Source organism: Vidua macroura, chromosome 7 (genome assembly GCF_024509145.1).
Source record: "Vidua macroura isolate BioBank_ID:100142 chromosome 7, ASM2450914v1, whole genome shotgun sequence".
NCBI classification, from domain to species: Eukaryota; Metazoa; Chordata; class Aves; order Passeriformes; family Viduidae; genus Vidua; species Vidua macroura.
Window position 1 is genome coordinate 10,231,600 of NC_071577.1, and position 23,732 is coordinate 10,255,331.

At 37.3% G+C, this 23,732-nt stretch overlaps 2 protein-coding genes across 24 annotated transcripts in view; one reads left to right on the forward strand and one right to left on the reverse strand.

The window, feature by feature from the left end:
• Nucleotides 1-21,752, reverse strand: part of HIBCH (3-hydroxyisobutyryl-CoA hydrolase) — a 35,627-nt gene extending 13,875 nt beyond the window's left edge. For 3 of the 6 annotated variants that reach the window (XM_053983103.1, XM_053983106.1, XM_053983108.1), the window contains exons 1-8: nucleotides 21,436-21,496; nucleotides 20,517-20,559; nucleotides 19,559-19,699; nucleotides 18,535-18,619; nucleotides 17,542-17,622; nucleotides 15,518-15,570; nucleotides 4,875-4,953; nucleotides 569-714 (exon numbers count right to left, since the gene is read on the reverse strand). In XM_053983103.1, the coding sequence (XP_053839078.1) occupies nucleotides 569-714; nucleotides 4,875-4,953; nucleotides 15,518-15,570; nucleotides 17,542-17,622; nucleotides 18,535-18,619; nucleotides 19,559-19,699; nucleotides 20,517-20,559; nucleotides 21,436-21,467 (660 nt within the window). In that variant the 5' untranslated portion in view covers nucleotides 21,468-21,496. Of the gene's footprint in view, nucleotides 1-568; nucleotides 715-4,874; nucleotides 4,954-15,517; nucleotides 15,571-17,541; nucleotides 17,623-18,534; nucleotides 18,620-19,558; nucleotides 19,700-20,516; nucleotides 20,564-20,752; nucleotides 20,810-21,435; nucleotides 21,497-21,643 lie in introns of those variants that run through there. The other 3 variants (XM_053983104.1, XM_053983109.1, XM_053983105.1) reach the window with 3 other exon arrangements.
• Nucleotides 21,700-23,732, forward strand: part of MFSD6 (major facilitator superfamily domain containing 6) — a 51,269-nt gene continuing 49,236 nt past the window's right edge. For 13 of the 18 annotated variants that reach the window (XR_008438012.1, XM_053983084.1, XM_053983083.1 and 10 more), the window contains exon 1: nucleotides 21,789-22,034. The gene's annotated coding sequence lies outside the window, so the exon portion shown is untranslated. The other 5 variants (XM_053983095.1, XM_053983096.1, XM_053983097.1 and 2 more) reach the window with 3 other exon arrangements.

Sequence of the window (23,732 nt, forward strand, 5' to 3'; positions counted from 1 at the left end):
TCCTCATCCTCCCCAACTTTGACAGACCCTAAAGAAGTACAAAGCAAACAACACAAGGAGACAGAGTTCATGTGTCAGTGTTGAACCACCCCAATTTAATTATGTCTGCAGTGACCAGCAAAGAACTGCTTCCCAAGCAGCCCCCCAAAGCAGTGCTACAGCTGCAGCAGGTAAAGTTGGGCTGCACCAGCCTGAAAGAAAATTTTAATGGAGTGTTACCTTCACTGCAAACCCTGCAGTTGTATAAACCTCTGGTTTCATACACTGTTGTTTAAACGGCAAAATTTTTTAAGCAACTTCATTCTGCTGAGTAGATCATGCCCTTCCAACAGTGGAATTGTAAAAACAGCACCATTTGCTCCTTCCTTCAAGCAAAGCTGTCACCAGCTGGCAAGTGTTAGAAGGACAGCTTGAGAGTGTCTCACCATCCCTGTTGGCAGGGCATGCCAGCTAATGTAAGTGCACCTCTGCAGACACCCGTGTTGGTCCCAGGGTACTGGGGGGCTAAAACCCCAAGCTCTCAGTGTGGCTGTGGGCTGTGCCCTGGCCAGCACTGTTGGCACGTTACCTTTTCAGATTCTACGAAATGCGTAGCGATGCCAACTCTTAGCACATCCCTTCCTTTCAGCCTGCATCCTGTCAGCGCGAGGTAATAGCCAATCTTTCCTGAGAGCCTTGGCAAGAAATACCCTCCACCTACATCAGGGAAAAGGCCTGCAACAAACAACACAAAACAAAAGTGAAGGGAGGAGCTCTTGTACTAATCACCATTAGCAGCAATTTTTTCTAGTCTCCCTTTCATCTTCCTTACACAGGCACAGCAACCTTGCCCAAGTTTCTCCTTGACTTGACATTTCTGGCATCAAAACCCTTCCTAAAAGCAAACTCTTGAACACTTTCCAAACTTCATCCTTTCTACTGGCACATACTTTGCAAACATATCCCAAAGAAAAATATTTATTCTATTTGCCAACACCTTGAGACAATTTTAGGTGCTTGAAAAATCAAGTGTGTTCTCAGAAAGGAAATAGAAGTGACCCAAAGAATTGTGAAATAATTTGTGCAAGTTCAAACTAGATGCTGTTTTTTCACTGAAATATTTTATTATGATAAAAATATTAAACACTGACGAAGTGCCTCTTGCACAGCTTAGTTTGAACAAATTTGGGGGCTGAGAATTCACTAATAGTTCAACAATATTACCAGGGTCTTCCTGAAGGTGGAGGCACAAGATGCTGCCTTAGTACTTGGCTCTTTGACAGGATTGTGACTAAGCTAATATTAAAAAATAATATTAAACTCTCCAGTTTAGTAACTCTCTATAAACTTTTTTTAAATCTACAGATTAGGGTACTTTTTAAAAGAATTTAAAGCTGTGACTAGAATTTTAAATACTTTTAAAAGTTGTATTGGAAAGTATCTACCTTCTTATATAAATTGCTCACCAAAAATAAATTTGGACATCTTTTTAAACATATTTAAACTTGAGAAAACTTTAGTTTAGCTATTGATTTCAGTATTGAGATTGATTTCAGTATTTAGTCTTGGTTTCAGAAATCTGAAAGCATAGAAGCAGGGTCCAGTTACTGCCTTGAAATCATGCCAATAGTGCATTCATGAAACTGAAAATCTTTTAAAGAAATTAAAAGTGTGGTGGTTTTTTTTTTCCCTTTCAGAGAATGAATCATGAAAACAAATAAAATAGCATACAAATGAGCAATAAGAAATTTGTAAGACAGTTGTCAAAGAAGAGATAATAACCGGGAAAATTCATAAGGAGTTTAAATGGGGTTCAGATAACAGATGGTGATTTTTCACTAACATGTAATTACTTTTTTTCACAAGAGTCAATGTATGTATTATAGAAAGACCCTATTCCAAGTATTTTGAGACATGAGGAATTAGTGCTCCCTGAATAGTCCTCCCCCTTGGATGCAATAAAGGGAGGTTTCTTTCAGACAGCTGCTCTTCAGTGTTTCCCTCTTAATAATCTTTATATCTAACCCATCACATCTTTTCTCCTCTGGCTCCCTCTTGGTCTTCTTTTTGTTCTGCTGCTTCTAATACATCAAAAGGTTGGGTTTAGGAGTCACTTCCTATCAGTTACAGCTGTAGTATACTATTCCCACTGATGTGTGTGCTGTCATTAATTGATTTATTCTTCATCTTCTAGGCTACTGAGACACCCAAATCTTCTGAAATGCTGAATGCCTTGCTGATACCCTTTAAAAGCCCTAAGCTGTATTAACTCCAATTCATCACTTACCTTTTTTTTATCTGTACTCACATTCTCAAATAGTGTATTCTACTATTATTTTACCTTCTCAGCTTGAGCTATCGCAACAGTGATGCCAAGACTTCTGTTTAGTTTCATTTTTCTATTCATCTGTCTCCCCTTGGATATCCCTTCTACTGCAACAAAAAAACCAAACCCAACCTCATTTGAAAGTAAAACCTATCTTAAAAATGCCCTCCAAAGCAAAAAGGCAATTACATTATTCTCTCCATCCACCAGAACAACAACAGCAACATTATTTTTTTCTTTTTGTTGTAGTTAAAATAATACTGATGCTGGACTACTGCTCCCCCCCACACTCCAGCACATTTCCAGAGGAAAAACATCTTTCTATTGGGATCCATAGTGTCCTTCCACTTGGCCATACACAGGAAATCAGTTCTAAATAAACTGTGAAACTGATTAGCTTATGCAGCTTTAGAGGTAAATAAACCTAAATTGAATGAAGGTTTCTTTAATTAAGGAATTTACAAACAGGATTAGTGAAGGTCTACCTAATCAACTTTAAACTTACTTAGTTGCATAGTCTGCTATAGCTTCTACTGCATCTTTTCAATATTCCTGTCCTCCTTTTTCTCTTATGATTTTACTCCTCTTGTCCATGTTCTACATATTGCTCTTCTCTCCATAACACTTCCCATATGTTTCTCTTTGCTGCTGGGGTTGTCTTAATGTATTCCATACCTGATTTTTGTTTTTTTGTTAGCATTTAGCAATCATTTCTCAATTTCCCAGTGAAGTAAGGGAAGAGCTGTGTTACTGCTGGGCTGCCCAGGCCATGAGCCTCTGCCTGTACTGCTGACTTACAGTCTGTGCTCTGACACAGGTGCAACATGCTCTGCTGTAATCCCAAAGGTGCAACTCTACATTTGCCAAGCAGAAGAAAGGCAGTGCTGCTACATTCTTACCTTGCCTGGCACAGGGGGTTGGGAATTTATTAGTAATGACTTCTAGAAAGCTAAAAATTTAGCAGGGATATGCAAGAAAGTATCCATTATTAGTATAACAGCACCTCAAAGCCCATACCTTATACTTTCATCCTTTGCTCTCCCCACCAGTGGTTTTTCCACACCTTCCTACTTCTGTGCTGCTTTCTAATGCTTTATCTTATCTATATCAAACTCCTACAGTCTAGAACTGCCTTTTCTTCCTATTTGCTAAGTGGCATATTTATCTACAGCCTTTTATTTATGGTGCTGTACAAATGCAGAATAATTGTGTGAAAACGGAGCAGCTGAATGAATGCTTTGTTTTCACTTCACAGCAAAGGTGTCATGCCTACTGAAATAAGTGAGCATGTGAAAAAAATAAATTAATACAGTATCTAGAGAGCCAGATATTTTAAACACACCCCACAGAGATCAAAACAGCTAAGCCTTTAAATCCAAACAGATTTCAGTGGTTTTACTTCTAAGTGATCCTAAAAGGAGTTTAATTACTTTCTTTCCTAAGCAAGTTCTAAGCTTTTCTTCATGTCTTCTCAGTCTATTTTTTTTAAATAACTCCTTGTCAACACAATAAATCTGTGTAAAGTATGTAGTTCTTGGTAATATAAAACTACTTATATCTTTACCTTTGAAGAAGAAAGTGAAGGTGCTTTTATTATTAGAATAATTTCATACACCAATGAACCTCTGTTTAGTTAAAAAAATACAAATTGTTTACTTCAAATTGTTTTCATATACAACAACTGATTATTAACTTCAGAGCTTAGAAAACTCATGTTGTATTAAAGCTTAAGTTTAGTTTACTAAGCTTTTCCTCAGAAATAAAACAATACTTGGAGGGCTGAAGTAGTTTTTGGTTTTTTCATCCCAACTTTACTTGTTCAGAAAAATTACATTACATTTATCAGCTAGCAGGAATTGTGCTAATATTTCTCTTGGGAATGAGCTTGGTAACGAGTTGGCTTGTATTTGGGTGGTTTATTATGCTTTATTGTGCTTGACAGTTGCATCAGGAGAGTTCCCTTTAATCTGACTCATTTTTCTTGAGCCATACCTGTATCTTTATGTAGCTCTGGGATACATTTCTTTTTTGTATCTCTCAGAATTGACAAAGAAACTGTAGGATCAAACATTAGAAAACACAAGGTATATGTTGCTGTTTAAAACCAAAAAAGGTGACACTGAAGACACTGTGATCTTGCCTAGGCACAATCTGTGCACAGTTGTAATGGGTCCACATTAATAATCTACAAGAAAAGCTGTAATTCCAAAATCTGTCTCATTAACATTGCAGAGCAGCTTGTGGTACACCCAGTTTGACTCATACCGAGTTCCCAATGTAAAGCTGGTGTACCTGCACTGGGAGCTTCAGACTTTATCTCCCCCCATCTGTAGCAAGACTTAGTTCATTTTAAAAGTTTTCTGCTGACAGCTGTTGTGTCAGTCTACACAGTTAAGAGGCTCAATGATCAACTCCCAGAACACAGATAAGTTTCTGATAATTTAACAGAAAGTACTTTCCATATTCTTTCCCTACCACCAAAGCATTCAGTCAAAGACATTTCACCCTGACTACACAGACAGTGAAACCCTAAGCACGTTAACATTTGATAATTTCTTAGAACACTTACCTATTGCTGTTTCTGGCATGGCAAAAACAGTCTTTTCTGTAGCAACTCGAAAATGGCCATGGACTGAGACACCAACTCCCTATACAGGCAAAGGACACAGTTATAAAATTACTGGTAAAAATCATCATAACCACAATTATTGTTATGATTAATCATAAAAATAATAATTCTATGTAACATACCTCTTGCTTTGCTTTATAACTTAAATAATATTAGATTTACCATGTGCAGTTCAACAAAATATTAAAAGGCCTTCTATGGTTCAAACACTAATAAAGCATCATATTATCTTCATTATTTGGCTGAAATAGCTTTTTCTATGCTTTGAAGGATGGGTGAGTCATACAGAGAATAACTTCAAAAAACCATGATTGTTATCTCCACTGGACTACTAAGAGAGTTGACATCCTTTTGCTAATGTTACTCCATCTGTAATTTTTGCACGTACTTCAAATCACCACCAAAAAAAACCCCAATACTTTCGAAAAATACATAAATTTCATGAAGTTGTCATCCTAATACTTTCAAAAGAATTAATAATTAACTATTCTTCTAATGTGATAATTACCTACATTTTAAACACAAAAGTATTTCAAACAGAAAAAGCCTTCAGCATTATTGATTCAAATTCAAAATACATGGTTAGAAACCAATTTTTTATCCTGGGCAGTTGTGTTCACCAAGTCAGTAATAGTATTCACATTTCTAAGTATCTAGCACAATTCTCTAGCAGCCTGTCATGATTAAACCCTTCCCTCAAAAGCAGAAGAGTTTCTGCTGTTGTCTATGCCATATTTTCAGATTTAGGTAGTAAGCAGCAGTAAGGCCCAATTTTAAAAAAAATTCACTTTCAACAAAATAATTTTAATTTAGACAAATCTTCAAAAGGGAAACTGATAAATAAAACAAAAATATTCTATGTAATCCAATACTTAGATTATAGGACACAACCACAACACACATATTGAGGTCTCATTTGTCAAAGGTTACCTACATTATACTTGTCAATAAAAATGTGTGTTTGATCCTATCTGGAGACAAGACCCTCTGCTGAATAATTCACAAGTAGTTATTTCACACAAATATTCTCTTTCATCCTTTCCACCATTTCAGTTTACTTCCCTTCCTCACTGTTAATTTTCCCCTTGCTCAGACCTTCCAGCCATCCATGTTTCATGTTAAAACTAAAGATATCTTAAAAATCATTGGCCAAAAGAAGCCAGTGTCTGATGAGGATATAACAGATTTTAAATAACATTTTAAATTGTTCAAATACTAGAAAAAGAGTACTTTACCCAACTAAGGCTATTAGTCTTCACAAATATCTTCACAGTATTTCATACTTCTCATCAAAAACAGTGGGATTAATTGGGTGATACTCCCTTGGACAAGCAGTATGTATTTGACAGGTTTTTAAGGTGAGAGTAGACCTTCTTTTTCTTTTGCTTATCTACAGAGATCTTTGATTGGGTTTTACATGAAAATTTTTTTTAAGTTATCTCAATTTAATATAAATCAAATTTCCTCTCACCCTTCCCTGGACTCTCTTACAATTCTGCCCAAGAAGAAATTAATTTATTCCATTAGGGTGATACACTACTAAATCTGAAAATATTTTCAAGATTCTTCCGTGTAATGACTATCTGTCACTCTCTGGTTTTAATACAGATGTATGAAGTTTTTAAGATTCCAGTTTAATTTCCTGAGAAATGCAACCATAGGGTGAGTGGTTATCAAACTCGATTTTATATTCAGGAACTCGGCCAAATGTATTCACATGAAGCACTGCTGTTCCAAGGAGGCAAATGGGATTTGAGCAAACATCTGAATCTTACTTGCACAGGGTAAAACTTTGTCTCACCCCTTATCTGTCCTTTAGCCCTTTCTCTGAACAGTGGTCAGGTCTCACCTGAGCAGCAGCAAGAGCCATGGGCCTGTGTTTAGCTGTCCTGAAAATGCAAAGTTGTGTGTAAAACTGCATTCACTTCTAAAACAGCTTCATCACTTCATCACTTCCAGCTTCTTTAATGCCATAATAGCATATTTTCTCTGCATTAAGTAAAGCCTGCTGTTATTTTTATGCATGTTCAGCAATAACGATGACTTTTTTCCTAAAGATAATGAAATAACAATCATGCCCATTTTGGTCTTTCTAATGCTTAAATTAGTATTTTCTAATCCCATATCTAAAAATACAAATACCATCTATCTCAAAGCATTTTTTTCTGGCTTGTTTTCTTGACAATCAGAATTTTGTTTAAGGATTCAAATTTTTGGCTTCAGTATTAAGTACCAAAGATTCGAGTGTGAATTCCATGAAAAGAGCTTCTCTTCCAAGCTTGTTCTTTTTTTAGAGTGATAAAAATAAATGTTGGGTTCTAATAATAGAAAGCTGAAAGATGTAATTTTCTTTTGGAAGAAGTAATTAAATCAGCTTCCACTTTCTCAAGTGTTTTAGCCATAATTGGATTTGTTTCTAGATAGCCTTCAAGTTTTGTACAGCCTTATTTCAGATGTCTATTTAAGAGACTAAAAATATTTTTTCTTTGTATTCATTATAAAGAAAGAGGTGCAAATTGCTTCTTTGAAGATAATTTCTAAATAATCCAGTTTTGAGATAAAATTTTGAAATAAAGATTAATTAATGGTACAAATCCTAGTAAATTCTTTACTGGTATTCATATGCTTTTTTTGATTATTGGTAACTTCCCAAATGGTTAACATACCACTGCATATTTAACCTTCTAGATCTAACACAGAGGACAGATATTCATTAGATTAATACATGCTGTGGAAAGAACAAACCAAGAAGTCTAAATGCATTCCTTTTTCATTTCTGGATTTTCTAATTTTATTTTGTTTTCATTTAGCTGAACTCTTACATAGCTAGAGTTCCCCCTAGGAGGCCCTTCACACCATTAAAAATCTTTTGTGTTCGCTTCACCAGGTACTTCCAGCATTTACACATACAAGTCTTAACCCTATAATATCTATTAAAATACACTTTATTCTGCACTGTCAGAGTTCTACTTTTCATGATCTTATATACTAAAGCTGATGTCTTCCTTCAGCTTTCTCCAAGGTAATACACTCCCATGGTCAATCAGACTTTTACTGCTGGAAACTTCTTTTTCCACTGACAGCTGTATTTTGTAAAGGGTACTTACAGAATGAGAATAGAAGTTAAGGAGAGTAAAGAAATTAACAAGCAACCAATTTAAACCAGTGGGCTGGTTTTGGGCGAAATAAGAGTTAATTTTCTTCACAGGAGCTTCTTCATAGCACGGGGCTGTGTTAGTCTCAGCATACCTCAGGGAGGCACATCATTTTACAGGCAGTTCAGTCTGAATTCATCAACAAGCTTGCAAAAAAAAGAATGTAGAGTATCTGAATTTTATTTCCCATACAAGGCTGCCCACTCAGCGCTGTACTTCAAAAGTCATTATGTGACTGTGTATAGAAACTTTATAACTGATTTCCATTTTTTTCTCATGATGGATACAGAACCTTATTACAAGTATTTTTCTAATGGAAAACAACATGACCAACAGATGCAGAAATTAAATATAACTACTGTGACTCTTTTGTGTCCTGAAGGCTGTATTATCTTAAATTGAGAATGACCCACATTTAGTCAATCAGAGAATTTAGAGAAGTTATTCAGAAATTGAGGGCCACCACAACAGAGAACTATACAGAGGGAAATAAATACTCCCTTCCTGGTCACATATAGAAAAGCAGACCTGTGTCGCAGCAAACCCACACATCACACTTGGCTATTTACTAAATAATCTAACTCACACTGTAAAAGAATGCTGCCCAGGAATGCTTAGGCAACACAATAACAGAAACATAAATAGAAAAGGTCTTCAGAGATGTTGCCTCTGTCACCTTCATCAGGCTGGTAAATAATTTTTAGCTGTTTGAGTAAGCAGTGTTATGATACTACCAATACTGACTGCAGTGAAAGTCCTTTTGTAACAGCTCCCATCAAGTGACTACACTTGTTACATTTTTAACTGCATAAGAATAGCTTCTGGTAGAGCTAGAACCAAAAAGAAATGTAGCAATCAATTGAGCATAAGTGAGCATAACACAACAAAGGGCAAATATGTCTGCATACAAATGTGCAAAAATAGCTAAGGTGCAGCAAAAATGTTTTCAAAGGCAAAGCAAGTGAGTGGAATTGATTCAGGAAGCAGCAGGAGCTTACAGTACAGTGGATCAAAAATCATGGATGTAAGAGCATTACCCCCTGCATCCAGACACAATGAATCTTAAACTGAATCAAAATTAATCTTTGTTTATCATTAATGTTATGGCCCACTCCAAAGAGTATAATCCATTTTCATCTGTAGATACTAACAGATAAGATGACATAGTGAGCCAGAGCAATGCAGTGTCACAGATCAATCTGGACACAGTCTTTGGCTGCTGACATATAAATCAACTCTATAAAAGTGTTTTAAAAATATCATTAAAAACAGTGGGTATTGTGAATGTTTCAATAATTTAGTGTGGTATTTTAAAACATAAAATATTGATGTTATATAATTTAAATATAAAATATTTCTTTCCATATACTGATTATGTATTAGAGAGTCTCAGTCCAAATTGCTGCAGACACATAGAAGCACAACGAGCTGACTGGAGACAGATCATCTCTAGTAATATCTGATGTCTCAGACTTGTTCTTCTGACCCCTAAGTATGTAAACAAATTGATCCAACCACATGAGTAGTAATCATTTAGGTCAGGTTCTTACAAGAAAACTTAGAGAAAAAGACACATAGGCCATTCTATGCACCAATGCTGCTACAGTGAGCTACAGTGAGTGTCCTTTATCAACCAGATTTAGATTGACTTTTTAAAAGCCCTAGTTTTCAGTCATCACAAGCAATTTTTACTGAGGTAGCTATCATAATCTGCACTATTTTTTTATGGACACAAGACCTGTGCTGCAACAGAAAGAAAAAAGAAGATGTAAGAAGACCTGGATCTGAAAAGCCTATAGCTCTTAATTAGTAACAAGTGCAACTTTTTCTAGTTTTACATTTGAAAGTACTATTTTTATCCCAGTTTTGTTTCTTTACACATAACTGGCCATGTGTATTCAGAAAGAAGATATCAAAAATGCGGCTTTTTTATTGTTTCTAAAATTCTGGAAGAGGCTCTCCCCTTGTCCCTCTGTATGACCTAAAAATGTAGCTACTGCAAGAAATCCCTGTGTCCAGCTTATCAAATCTTGATGTCTGCAGGGAGGGCAGGCAAGTGGGAGGGGATCTGTTCCAGCACCTTGCATCAGTGCATAACTGAGCTTTTAGGCTTTATCTTAAAATTGAAGAAACATTTCTTGTTCTTAAAGACAGGTACGCGCAACAGAATTTTATTTAAACAGTGGCACAGTTATTTGGGGTAACAGAAGTGAATCCAGAGGATTTTTGTAATGATGTTCTATTTAGCTGAAAAAAAGTGCTTGGAAAGTGTAAAACGGATTGGAAGTCTTACAACTCAAGGAGAAAATGAGCACTCAAATTCCTTGGGAATTGAGGAAAATGAGCAGAAATATGAAAGGATGGAGAAGCAGGCAAAGATAATTCCCTTTACAACATTTACTCCTTGATCTATAATAAAGGGAAGAGGAGGGAAATAATGAGGTAACTCTCAATATGAGGCTAGGTAGGTACACAAAGGCCTAGAATTAGAGAAAAATAGAGAGACTTTTAGCATGCAAGAGTCTGGCGTTAAATGGAAAGAACAAATCTGTGCAGAAACCAGCAAAAATCTCAGTCATTGTAGAGTAAGAAGAGGGAGAGAAAAGGAGTTTTACTTACTGTACCAGTACTGAGCTATAATTTAAAATACTTGTATTCAAGACAGTGCTTTATGATTCCCTTTGGGGAATAACATCATGTGCAAATGATTGGGCATTCAGTGGTTCTTTCTGTCGATCTCGAGACCTGCTGACATTCTAGTCCGATTAGCCACAAAAGGAAGAGCACCATTTACCCCTGGGAACATACACCAGAGCCAAGCAGGCAGAGCAGCATGGCCAGATGGCAAAGAAACTGGAACAGCAGCAAGGAGTGAACCCTTTCTTAGAATTGCCTCAGCATTGTTTTCAACACCCCATGTTTCAGGAGGTAAGTGGTGCACAAGTCAATCTCAAAACTATTTGTCTGTACTTGCAAAATCTGTATTCTATTTCACAGTAAAAGCTGTGTTCAGCTTTGAAGCACTGGCAACAAAACAGGCCACAAGCTTTCTCTGTGGTACACAGGGGAGGGGGGAGGAGGACAGGCAGTGAGAACTGGAAAGCAGCTTATCTAGGTTTAGTATGACAATTACTTTTACTTCAGGGCAGATTTTAGAGTGTAAATTAAAACAAAACCAAAGCTGTTCCAAAGCGTCATGGCTGACAAAAGGCATGACATACTTACAAAAAGGAAGAAAAATAATAAGAATTGGGAGAAGTCCCAATAAGTACTGACATTTCCAGGTTCCAGTTTCCTAGCTTTACAAAGGGCTAAAAAGGGGTAATAATGTCCATTACAATAGAGAAGTACTATGTAAAATCATAATATTTAATAAGCTTTCATATGCTGCAGCTAGTCAACCCGAGCCCCATATGTATATGTGAATATATGTATATTGATAACTATTAAGCAGAATTTCCATGATGTGTAATAAAATTTGCACCCCAAATCAAACCACAAATGAATAGCTTGTTCTGTGGGCAATATCCACTTGAAAATGCACATTCCTGTAATTAAAAATTGCATCACACATGGGCAAAAAAGTGAGATTTTATAGATAACATTCAAAAACTAGGAAACATTAGGATTAAAGTTAAGTCTCAAATGCTGCTATCTACACCTCTGAGTAGAAGTTACATGCACATTACTTATATAACTGGATATATGTTGGTAGTGAAAGGAACATTCCGGAAGAGTTACAGCTACACAATCTGGATAAAAATTTGACAAGACAAAGACAGTTATTGGTCAACTCAGCTCCTCTGTGTACTAAAATTCTATTGACTAAAATGGATAACATACAAGCTGCTTATGACATCACTACCAATTTACTTGAGAACAAATATTAATTTAGTAAGAATTGTTGACCAAATCGTTATAAAGTGTAATTGTAGATGTTTGTAACTATTGGTAGATACGCCATCAGGTCCTGAGATCTGATTTACAAGGAAGGGCAGATTCCTCTAACACTGTCAGCATCTGGAATGTTTTGCTAAAAATGAAATGGCACTAATGTGAAAAAGAGCTAAAGGTAAATAATAGGTACTGATAGCTTCTTCTCCCAGTCTGTATTCCTGAGGTGCTCCTCTGAGGAAAGATTAGAGTCAGTCCTGTTTACTGCTATTGCTCTCACAAACTGGGCCCCACAATCTGAGGGAGTCAGAGATGGGAATTTGGTCAGATTGAAAACTATATTAAAGAAAAACCTTCCTGTTAATCTTCCTAAATGTGAAGATTGGAAAATAAGATGCTTGGAATAACTCAAAGCACAGTGCTCTACAAAGGATTTAAGATAGTTAGCAATTCTACCAAACTTATTTCTGCATTCTGAAAATGTTGTTTAAATGTAAATTAAAGTTAAAACCTATTTCCCCCACAGAAAGATTCTTTTTTCATCCTAAAACTAAAAGCCTAAATTTTCAAAGCAAGGCTAAAACAAACTTAGCAAACATGTTGCATAAGGGGCTGGACTGAAGGATTAAATCCTGTAGAAAATTGTCCAAGGCCAAGAATTCCTATTTTTGAGCAACACTCTCTTTACTCATCAGTAAAAAAATAAGCATTAGACAATAGACCTGAAAGAGCAACAAGTTGCTTTTCACAAAGCACAACATTCAACTGTGAAATCGATTGCCAGAGGCCTTTCTGAACACCAAGCCTACTGATGGCTGTTTAGCACTGTGGTTCTGAAATAAAGCCTGGCTCAGGAAGTTTCTAAATCCTGCATGCTCTAGTATATGATACTACAAAAAAGGGCACTTCATTCATGCTGTTACAGATTCTGCTACAAACTAAAAGTAATGGCCTTTCCTCCTGAGAATGTACTTCTCATTTTGCAAAGCTACTTAAGATTTTTAAATATTTTTTAACTGTATTAAGTTATTCCAGTGACCTTGACCATTTTCACCAACTTCCAAAGTCTATGCCCAGTTTTTCTTTTTTTATTTTCTGTCAAATAATCTCCTTGAATTCCAAGCCAAATCATTGAAAAGCCACCACTCAGTCTGTCTGTTGTGCTTTATTTGGCTCTGGAACAGGTCACAAAAACAATTTTATGAATCTTTTTGTCTGTTAGACAGACTATCTGATGCAGTAACTAATTTTGTGCCAAAGCTCTATTTAAAACCATAGTTTGGCCTGATCTTATAAATCACCTATATTAATCTCCAAAGAACTTAAGACCGTGACTTTTCTAAAACTGAGAAGACCAAACTCAGGACATCATTTGCAGACAGTAATATTTTTTAAAGCCCCAAACATCTGAATTTCTTGTCAACTGCTCAGAAACTTAATTTCAAGGAGAAGAAATTTTACAGATAGAAACCAGGTAAATCTGAAGTAGTTTTTAGGAACCTGAGAGTGTGTGCCCAGTGTTTCTTTCAACAGTGCACATGCTTTAGCAGTAAATGTGGTATTTATAACTCATTTCACTATTTTTCAGTAAACTGCAGTCACCTTTGCTTCTAACAAATCTTTCTTACAAATTCGAAATTATTGCTCCAAATAAGGACAAAAAGATGGAAAGATACATTTATACTGAATATCAATTTTTGATGAACTACAGGAGAACAGACAAGAAGGTACTGAGAACAAGCTCCACAGCCCCATCTGCTGGCTAATGAAGCTCCCAAAACCATCTACCAGCCCCTAGCCAATAGTGAAGTAGAACCAGTTTATTTTTTGGATAAAATTCCATGTTCTACTATCTATGGCATCTGTGCACCAGTAGCAACTTTCACTATCCAAGCACATAGTAACTGACTTTCTAACACACTTCTGTGATTTTTTACTTAGTTCCCCTAAATTAGGCTGCATACTTTCTGAGTCAAAATCTCATCCCCTACCCACAAGTAAAGATGCTACTTCTAGGATATGATAAGTTGTCATTCAAACCCTAATGGCAGTTAAACTGTGTAACAGTATCACTGAAATTTGGGTATCCTGCACTAAAATTTGATTACCCAAAATAAAGTTTCAGGCTAATTACTGCCTTTTAAAAGCTCTTTAGAGGAAAGAGAATTCATAAAGAATCTTAGTAATGCAGGATCATCTGACTCCATTAAGTTCTTTTCAGTCCAAAAATACACTTTCCTTTCAAAGGACAAAATTCTATTCCTGCTCAGGCCACAGTCATAACAAGCCATCTGCAGGACCTTTAAAAAGATATTGGCTGCTGGGCAGTTTTGCTCATTCATAGCTTTCCATCCTGTTATTCAAAAGCCCATAGAATAAATGGACTCCCTATCTCTTATCTACGAACCTTCAGGACTCCTATGGTCAATAAAGCAGTTTTTCTACAAGAAGAGCTACAGAACAAGTCCCCTTTATGCTGGAAACAATGTATGTATGCTAGGCTGGGGGGAATGGCTCTGTAACTGAGATCTTTGGGGCTTGGTAGCAAAGAAGCAAAGGGCAAGAGAGCTACTCTGTTTAAATCAAAACCTGAGATGACCAAAACAGATAAATGAAATGTGTAAGGACAGATGAAAAGGAAAGAGTCATGAGAGGTCATGTATCACATCTACCTTTGACAAACTTTATTTAAATAGATTCTACACCCATATCACACAGGACATGCCAGAAAACAATACAAATCTAAGCAGTGGCGCAGCAGACAGGCTTCATAGTTAAACTCAGTGCTCAAAATAACTGAAGATTATTTTAATCCACTCTCTAATATGGTGCTGATATATCCTACAGATGTGAAACTCACTAAAACAGAATGGCATTGCCCTGTTAGCTATCTACTTATGGTGTCTACAGACAGCAATTGATGAAAAAATTATTAAGACTGAAGTGTAGCTAGCAATATGATGGAGTCTTCTCTACGTTGCTTTAGAAATAATGTGCAGCCCTGGGTGAGTTGTGTGTGGAATCAGTATCCCACAAATGATGCTTTAAAAGTACTACAGAGGTGAGAAAGTAGATGCATTTCCAGATTATTTGTTGGAAGAATACAGAACTCATAAATGTCTGTTAAGGTATAGCTTAGAATTTTCCCAATTTTTCAAAGAGTTGCTCTTTAAATGTATTTTTGTATAATTCTATATTTAATACACTTAGAATGGAGAAGTGTTCTCAGATTTTGTATGATACATAAACTCCCCTTCGATATTCTGAGAACCTTTGTGAGGGCTATTTCCAGCAGTGAGGGGATTCTGCTCCTTTCCTAGAGCAAGCACTTGTATTAGCTATGAAGGAACAGCAGAGGCCCTACAAGGGCAGCAGTGCACCCAGACAAGCAGGAGACAAACGTTCAGATTATGATGTTTGTTCTTCAATCGACAGGTTGGAAGTGCCTTGTGTGCACTTCATTCAACTCACAGCCACTACATGAGATGACTTTAAAGCAATCTATAAGGTATCACACCAAGGTCCTTAACTTACCCCTCCCATTGTAATGCCATCAATAAGTGCCACATATGGCTTCTTGCAGGTGCCTGTAAAAAACATCAAGGAAAACAGTCATCCATCTTTTTCAAGAGTGGACCTGCGACTAGATGCCACATGAAAGGTTTCCCTACATCTTCCTTCAGCAAGAGCAGCAGAAAGTAAATGGGAATTTATGCAGTAATCATATTATCATCTTACAATGAAGGTACCTCATGTAATTCTTAAGTGATGATTTACTAGATCGTGAGTGCTGTAAGAGAACATTATACAACTATCAAACATTGGACTGTTTGTTATGTGAGTACCTGACAGTCTAGCCAGTATAAATAGCTTTGCCTGATGTTGGGACACAGCAGACGCCCTTTCACCCCCTCTCACAATCTGGATTAAGAGCATGGGGTGCGTTCCAGCCCTTCAGTGCTTTATTACAAAGCCAGAGGTATGGGCGGGTTCCAGGCACAATGTGACACTAAATTCTGCAATGCAGGCATGTTCTGTCATGGCAGCTCTTGCATACAACCCTGAACGTGGTGCAGGCAGGTTCAGATGACAATGTCTTGAATTACCAACTTCATCTCTTGGAGCCTTTAGAAAACATAAAACTAAACCCCAATGCTTGCAATTACCATTCATGGAAAGACTCAGAACTTCACTGGGAATGAAACAGCTGCCTTGTATTCAGTGTTTTCAGGTCAGCCTTACAGTCCAAAAAGATTGCTCATATGGGTATCCTCTGCAACCATGTTGAGAGTTTTTCTGTAACAACTATATAGAGCCTTGTATAAAAAAACTATTATAAAAGGCAGTTCAATCCTTCAAATTAGTAGTTAGAAAATGTTAAGAGAATTGTATTTTGAATTTTGTTCTTACATGAACATACAAACTAATGCATGGGCTGCTACCCCCTGAACCAAATTTCTATAGCAGCAAGCCTTTCCCATTGCAGTGCTGTGACAGCAGCTCCCCACTGTATTTTTAAGTAGTAAAATGTAAGATATAAATAAATATTTTTAGCAGAAATCTCAGTCTTAAAGGAATATGGTCATACTCAAGCTAGCAAAAATCTAGGTTTTGTAATTACATGCATTAGAGATATTGAACACCTAATAATTTTAAAAAATTAAAAAAAGAAAACAGACTTTTAAATTATGTACCCTTGCAACAGAATTGTCATCAAGTTCAAGTGGCAAAGTAATATTATTTTTTCCCAACTATTTGAAACCTTAAGCTATTTTTTTGCTTTGTATTGGTGAAGGAAAGAAAGGTACATGACAAGCATGCTCAGTCCTAAAACTCTGTCAAACAAAGTAAAAATAGCTTTTCAGGAATTACTTTAATAGCTATGCTCTTCTGTCAAGGCAAGCAACACCATCTCTCCTCCTGTAGTGACTAACACAGGACACCATATTTTAAAACTCAAACTGTATTCAATTAAAATATATTTGGAGTAGTTTCTTCTCATCAAAACCTTCAACTCTTGACTTTTACCTAAAGAATTAATATCCTTTTTTAATATGCTTTACTCTAGTAAACTTCACCCAGTGTCTTTGCAATAAACTAAGGCAGCTCACTCCTGAGATATGCAGCCCTAGTCTTTCATGCAGTCTATTTAAATGGAAAGCCTTCATATAATTGAATCTTTTGCTTTCTGACTGAATATTAATGATTTTCCACACATCTATTTTTACTTCAGGTCTTCTTTGATGCAGATCAATGATACTTAGGGCAGAACTGCAGTGTCTGCAGCTAAAACTAATTCTTCCACAGAGGAAATAGAACTAACCAGAACAATGGGATGGGATAAAGTAGCTGTCACAATAACTTAAACAAAAGAAGCACATTCTGCATGCAAGGTATAAAAATGGGGTATGTTATATTACTGGTATTGAACTTGGTAAAAAAAAATTACTACTTCTCTGATGTTACCACAGTCTTTAATAGATTATCAAAGAGATAAATTTGCATTTGAAGCCAGTGTAATGAAAACTGTACTGTTTCAGAAATTGCTATTAACATACCAATGGCATTGTTCAGCCTATATTCTCCTCTGAAGAAATCTTGTAACAGTTTATCTCCAACTTTCCCCGCTTCTGTGATGGCTTAAGAGAAATAAAAAATCTGAAGGTAACTGTAAGCTTAATAGAAAATACAAATAAAAGAAAATAATGCCTTATAAGTTGGGCCTTTTCCTACAGCAAATAGAGACATACTTAATCCTGCTTTATTATATTTGAGAAAATTTGCTCAAATTTAAATATGAACATAAGTCTCAAATTTGATTTAACTGTATTTTGCTGGAGACTTTGTCACATACTTGTGAGAGTATGGTCCATTTTCTAACCCCTCCTAATGTCTAGTACTCATTTGTGATATTTTTCATACCAACATTTAGAACAGTCACTTAAAACTGACTATACTAAGGACTTGAAATACTGAAAATGAAAGTCAATTAGAGCATAGCATAAAAATATATTGTTATACATTGTTATAACAATAATCTGTGCTGCTTGTTTACCCACAGTTTACAACAACTGCTAATTTTAACACTTTGGAGATTTCCTGCAGCTCATAGCTAAAAAATAATCACAGATATATTGATTACCCTTGTCAGATCTGTATCTAGCCATCTAAAACATTAGACACAAATTATCCAATACTATCAGAGCTACCTGTTAGGGCCCTTCAAACTTCCTGGAAAGAAGCTGTCAGTAATGAAAATCTGGGAAGAGAAATGTAGAGACAAGAACCCTCTCCTCCCAGAATGACTGGCTGCTATTATCAGTTATTCCTAAAAATGTAATTTTTACTCTTTTATACACTGTCCTGACAGTTGTCTCCTGACAAATACCTTAAATAACATCTACGCATCAAGGTGTCATAAGAGTCAGCACAACTGATCTCTTACTCTTGTGTAGCAAGATTTTGTTTACAAAGATTTTATAAACAAAGGAAATCAACACAAAATAGTGACTGGGAAAAACATCAAATGTTTAAGGGAGGATAGTCCTTACCTCGGATGTCACCCCCAGCACAAAAAGCTTTTCCTCCAGATCCCTTTATAATTATTAGAAAAGTTTCAGGATCTTGCTCCCACGTCTAAAAAGAAATAAATATTTCCACATAAGACTAAAATCTGTGTAAATAATGCTTGTTCTGTTTAGTGTCCATAACTCTTCTCTTTTTCAAAAAGCAAGTCAAACCATACTTTAAAATAGGTTGTCTTAAACTGAAGTTTGAGATCTAAATGTCTTTCTGCCACTTCTGCATCCTATTCAACCATGAGAGGAGAGATCAGCAGAGCTGCCTTTCCTATTTCAGAAAAACGCCTGTGCACAGCTCTCAGCCTCTGAAGAAAGGCAGCACCCCACAAAACAGATATCAAAAACTATGATACTTTTTCAGGCTGTGCATCAAAAATGTCTAATAAACACCAAAAGGCATCAGACAATTACCCAACAAATCCAATGAATTTGACTTTGTGCATATGATAAATAGTATCAATAACTTAAAAGAGACTACTTTCATGCTTAAAATCTCATGGTACTTCACTAGCTTGTAGAAACAGTGCCTCTAAATGCATGAGTTCTCATTTAAGGAATAACACTGACAGCCCCCTGCTTCCTAGTGGCTGGTATCTTATTTTCAGCCATGCAGCCTCCCCACAAAACATGCACTCCATCAAGAGGCAACACCACTGTAAGGGTTGAAATTTGTGCCAACTGACCAGGTGGGTGCTGCCAAAAGGAACACATAAATGCTGAGCAGTGCTTGCTCTTAATTCAGGGCTGGTATTAACATGGATGTGCATTTACCTATGGAGATGATAAATTTAACTCTGATAGCTCTTTCTTTGATTTGTCTCCTCTTTCTAACTTGCTTGAAACTGCCTGGTTTTCCCCATGCTATAAATCTGAGCTCACTGTACTCATACAAACTTTCATCCTTTAAATCAGTACACTAAGAAGTGTCTAACTGCATTTTAAGATTGGTTTCAAATAACATGTATAGTGGATGGGTAGAAGTGGAGTTACTAACCTTTATCTGAGGATAAATTTGTTGGATCATAGACAGATTTAGTGCATTGAGAGCCTTGGGTCTATTCAAAGTTATTATTCCTGCAGCTCCTTTCTTTTCCAACAACACTTCTGCTGCTGAATCTGTATGCTTAGACATTTTCTGTGCATGCAAAAACAAATAAATAAAGTAAATGTCATCAGTTAGGTAACTTCAGGAACATATTTACAAAAGTGTTTATGGAAATATATTCTCAAAACACACCATCTAAGATCACAAAACACGCATTCTGGAATTGTATTCTAAGTTTTTCCCACTGTACTTGTATTTGCATTTCCTAAACAGTTCTTTGGAAACTACTTTGAGTCCTTCAGAGTAATAAAACTCAGACAAATTTTTGGACCATGCATTGTTTTACAACAATATCTTGAGTTCAGTTAAATAAAATTTACAAAAGAAACACAGAAACACAAACAAAAAAAAAATCAAACAAAAAATTCCCCACCTAACTAATAAAACACAAATCCACAGTTCCTTAAAACTGACATTCTGAAAATACTTGCAACAACTAGAACAATGACAGTTCCATATATCCTTACTAGTAGTTTGACACTGCAAACCCAAATGTACACCCTGCTTTGCCTTTAAGTAACTTTTAACAGTAGAAAACAAATCCCCTCAACTATTTTCACACTCACAGTGGGATGATAGTTAAGGAATTTATGGAAGCTAACACAGAAACTATCTATAAAGAAATATCTATAAAGCAAAGCCAAAACAATCAAGCTTTAATTTACAGTCTAATAGACACCTGTAACAAAGTACTCAAAGATGTGGGCAATACTATGCCTGAGCAATAAATGACAGTGTTCAGAACCTCTGTGTGCAGACACATTAGAAGTTGCATGTGCTGTGTGCTTCAGGGGAGTTAGAGAGTCCTGAAAGCTTCCAACTCAGTCAAACATGACACTGTCCTTACCAAATGTTGTAATATTACTTGCAGTCTCTTGAATGACCTCAGCCTGAAAAAGAAGCATTAAAAAAACAGCTAAAACCATAAACCAGCCACAGGATTCCCCGAATATCTGACTGCTGGGTTAAGCAAAGCAGTGGCAGAAAAATTTGGGAACAAAGCTGCTTTACATTCTCCTTATAAGAATCAATTAAATTAGGGTAAAATTTTGTTATTGAAACAGTTAAAAAAATTTTGCTTACCAGCAAATAAATAGCAGATACCAGTATCAGCTACTAATGTTTTCAAGTTAGGAGCACCTGAAAATACCAGGACAGAGGGGTTGGGGATATGATTGACACACTGTGTCTTTTAAAGATTTACAGCCTTTTTGCGGGCACGTTTAAATGTTGACATAAAAAAAAAAAAAAAAAAAAAAAAGGCTTGTCAAAACCTTCATCTATTTCCAAAAGCTTCCATGACACAAACCTGCCCTCGTGTGTACAGGTCTCACGTACATTCACACAGGGCTTGTGTAAGAGCTCGCACAGTGCTCGTGCTTTTGTGGGTGACAGGAGAGATCCAGGCTGTCAAACTTCGTGAACACGCCACTCGTTCTGAGCAGTGAGCCTGTAATTTATTCATGGCCACTGAGGAAGGTTGTGCTGGCCACACATCAGAGCTGGAGCGAGAAACTTCACCTTTCAGCTACTCCAGCGCACAAACCCAGCCAACTCCATATTATATGTTAGTGCCGCGGTGTACACTACGCTCTTTTTTAATCGCATGCTTGTTTTTGAAGGTGAAAGTTAGTGAAGGCCTGGCTGATCTAGGCCCAAGCTATAACTCGCAGCAGCTCCGGGGCTGCGATCCGCGACCGGCTCGGCCGCCGCTCCCCTCGCTCCCCGCCGCCGCCGCTTCAGCCCCTCAGGGCGGCCCCGGTTACCTGGGCAGCGCCTGCAGCGCCCGGCCCGCCATGGCGGCACCGCTCCCTCACCGGCTCCGCGGCACGGCGCGGGGCGCATGCGCGGCGCTCTGAGAGGCAGCGGCCGCTCCGCCACCGCCCCCGGGACCGGCTCATGAGGGGAGGCCGCCCGCTGGCCCCCGCGAACCGGCCTTTTGCAGTAACCAAGGCAGGTTCCTTACCCTGGGCAGGGAAAGGGTGCTGCTCCCCGTCCTGGATAAGGCCGGGTGGTGTGAGGGCATCTGGTGATGCAGCTGCTTTTCCGGTGAAGCGAGTAATGCCGCGTGTAGCAGTAACATCAGCCGCGGTGCTTGCTGCTAAAGGTGGGGAAAGCTCGCATTGCCAAACTGCCTTCAGAGCTGAACTTCGTGCGCCAGAGCTGCATTCAGGCTGTTTATTATTTTCAGCAGTGAGACTGGCTTCTTAATTTCTGACCTCCCGGTTTCTCTTCACCCTTTGCACCTGAAACACCAGACACGCCTGTAGTGCCCTCGCAGCTACTGACACACGGTCAGCGGGTGAGGTGAGATTAAGGAGCCGCTCTAGTGTAACATCCCACCAAGAACTGCTTACCCCTGAAGGTAAATACATCGAGAACATGGATTTACATTTACATTAGGAACAAGCACGGTTACTGACCCAACAGCAGCTACAGACAACGTTGTGCTGAAATACAGCCTGTGCGTTCAGCATAAATAGACTCAGAAGTTGCAGCTGTGAAAATTGCCTTAAAAATAAAGTAAAATATTAAGGCACTTGAGATTTTTTCACGCTAGCAGTCAATAATACAAAATTCACTTTGATTTCAGGAACTAAGACCATTCCATGATTGTTGTTTTAGGCTGACACATAGCAACATGAGACGTTGAAAAGATGCGATGAACCATGGAGTAAATGACAATACAGTGCATTAGGGTGAACTGTAGCTTCACCATATCTTGGTGTAACAAGTTCTTCGCATCAGCTGCCTTGACTCACATTTGAATTTAAAAGAAGAAAAAAAATCTTAAAACCTTTTAGCGAATTTATTTTGCTGGAAGGAAAAAAATGTCCTAGCTCTCAAAAGCACTTCTAGAGAAGTCTCCAGAGGGCAACCTTGTTCTTTATTTCTAAAATGATTCAGCCCCTGCTTATATCAGCGTCATCTCTGTTGGCATTTCCGTTGCAGTGACTCTCAGAGTATATTAAATCTAGTAAAAATTTTAATCAAACTAAATAGGCACAAAAAAAACCAAAAAGCCCCAGAATATTTCTGTATTAAGGCAGTCTCAGTTTTCAGTCTTGTACAATGTGAACAAAAAATAACTGGGAACAGGACATGAGGTGCTTTTGCAGGCACTGAGAGACTGTCTACTGCAAACTAATTAATTGCAAGAATTCATTAGGTGATCCTGACTAGTCAAACTTTCACCTAAAGGTCATATGATAATCAATGATGCAGTTTATTGGTGTCATTTCGTGTGCAGGCAGCCCTATATGCTGCATTATATCAAGTGCCATGCAATTAAATCTAAACCAGGCTAAATGACACCAAATTATCACAGCTGGCAAACCTGAACCCTGACTTAGAGAATTATTTAAACAATTATTTTTGAGGATAACTCTACAGCTCTCATCTGGGCATTACTAATTAGAGAGTTTGATAAGCAGGTAACATTTTTGTTTCTCGTTTCCTGTGACTAAAAGTCTCTACATTTCACAGACAAATATGAAAAGAACTTTTCTGTGGGATAATCTCTTCATTAGTATTGTTGTGAAAATGAAGAAATGGGTGTGTGGAAGCTAACCTTGGGTAAAAGCAGGTGGAGGCTGTTTGAAAGCCCTGGAAATCTCCTAACAAATTCCACCTGCACATGGGCAAGGCTGTGATCAGGGCATGATTACACGGGATGTCTGTTTCTGGGGGTCCAAAATAGAAGCTGGTGATCTGATTCATCTTTTACTTATGCTGATTTTGATCTGTTCTCATCCTGTCCTCAATGTAAGTAATGGTGTAAACCCTTTGTAGTCTTCCAGCTGTATGTCTGATTTAGGACACAAGTGGACTTACTCCTTTGTAAACGATGAAGTAGCAACAAGCCTTGCCTTGAGACAACTACTGATTTCTCTCCATGGTGCTGACGTTGAATTTATATTTAATGTGGTCTTGAAAATCTTTCCCTTCTTTTTTTTTTTAAGTAGTTTTTAAGAAGAAGGGGTGGTAACATAAGAGCTGTCTTCCTTGAGGCTTCATTTTTAAACCTGCTGTTGATAGCTTGAATTTACCTACAGTTTTTTTA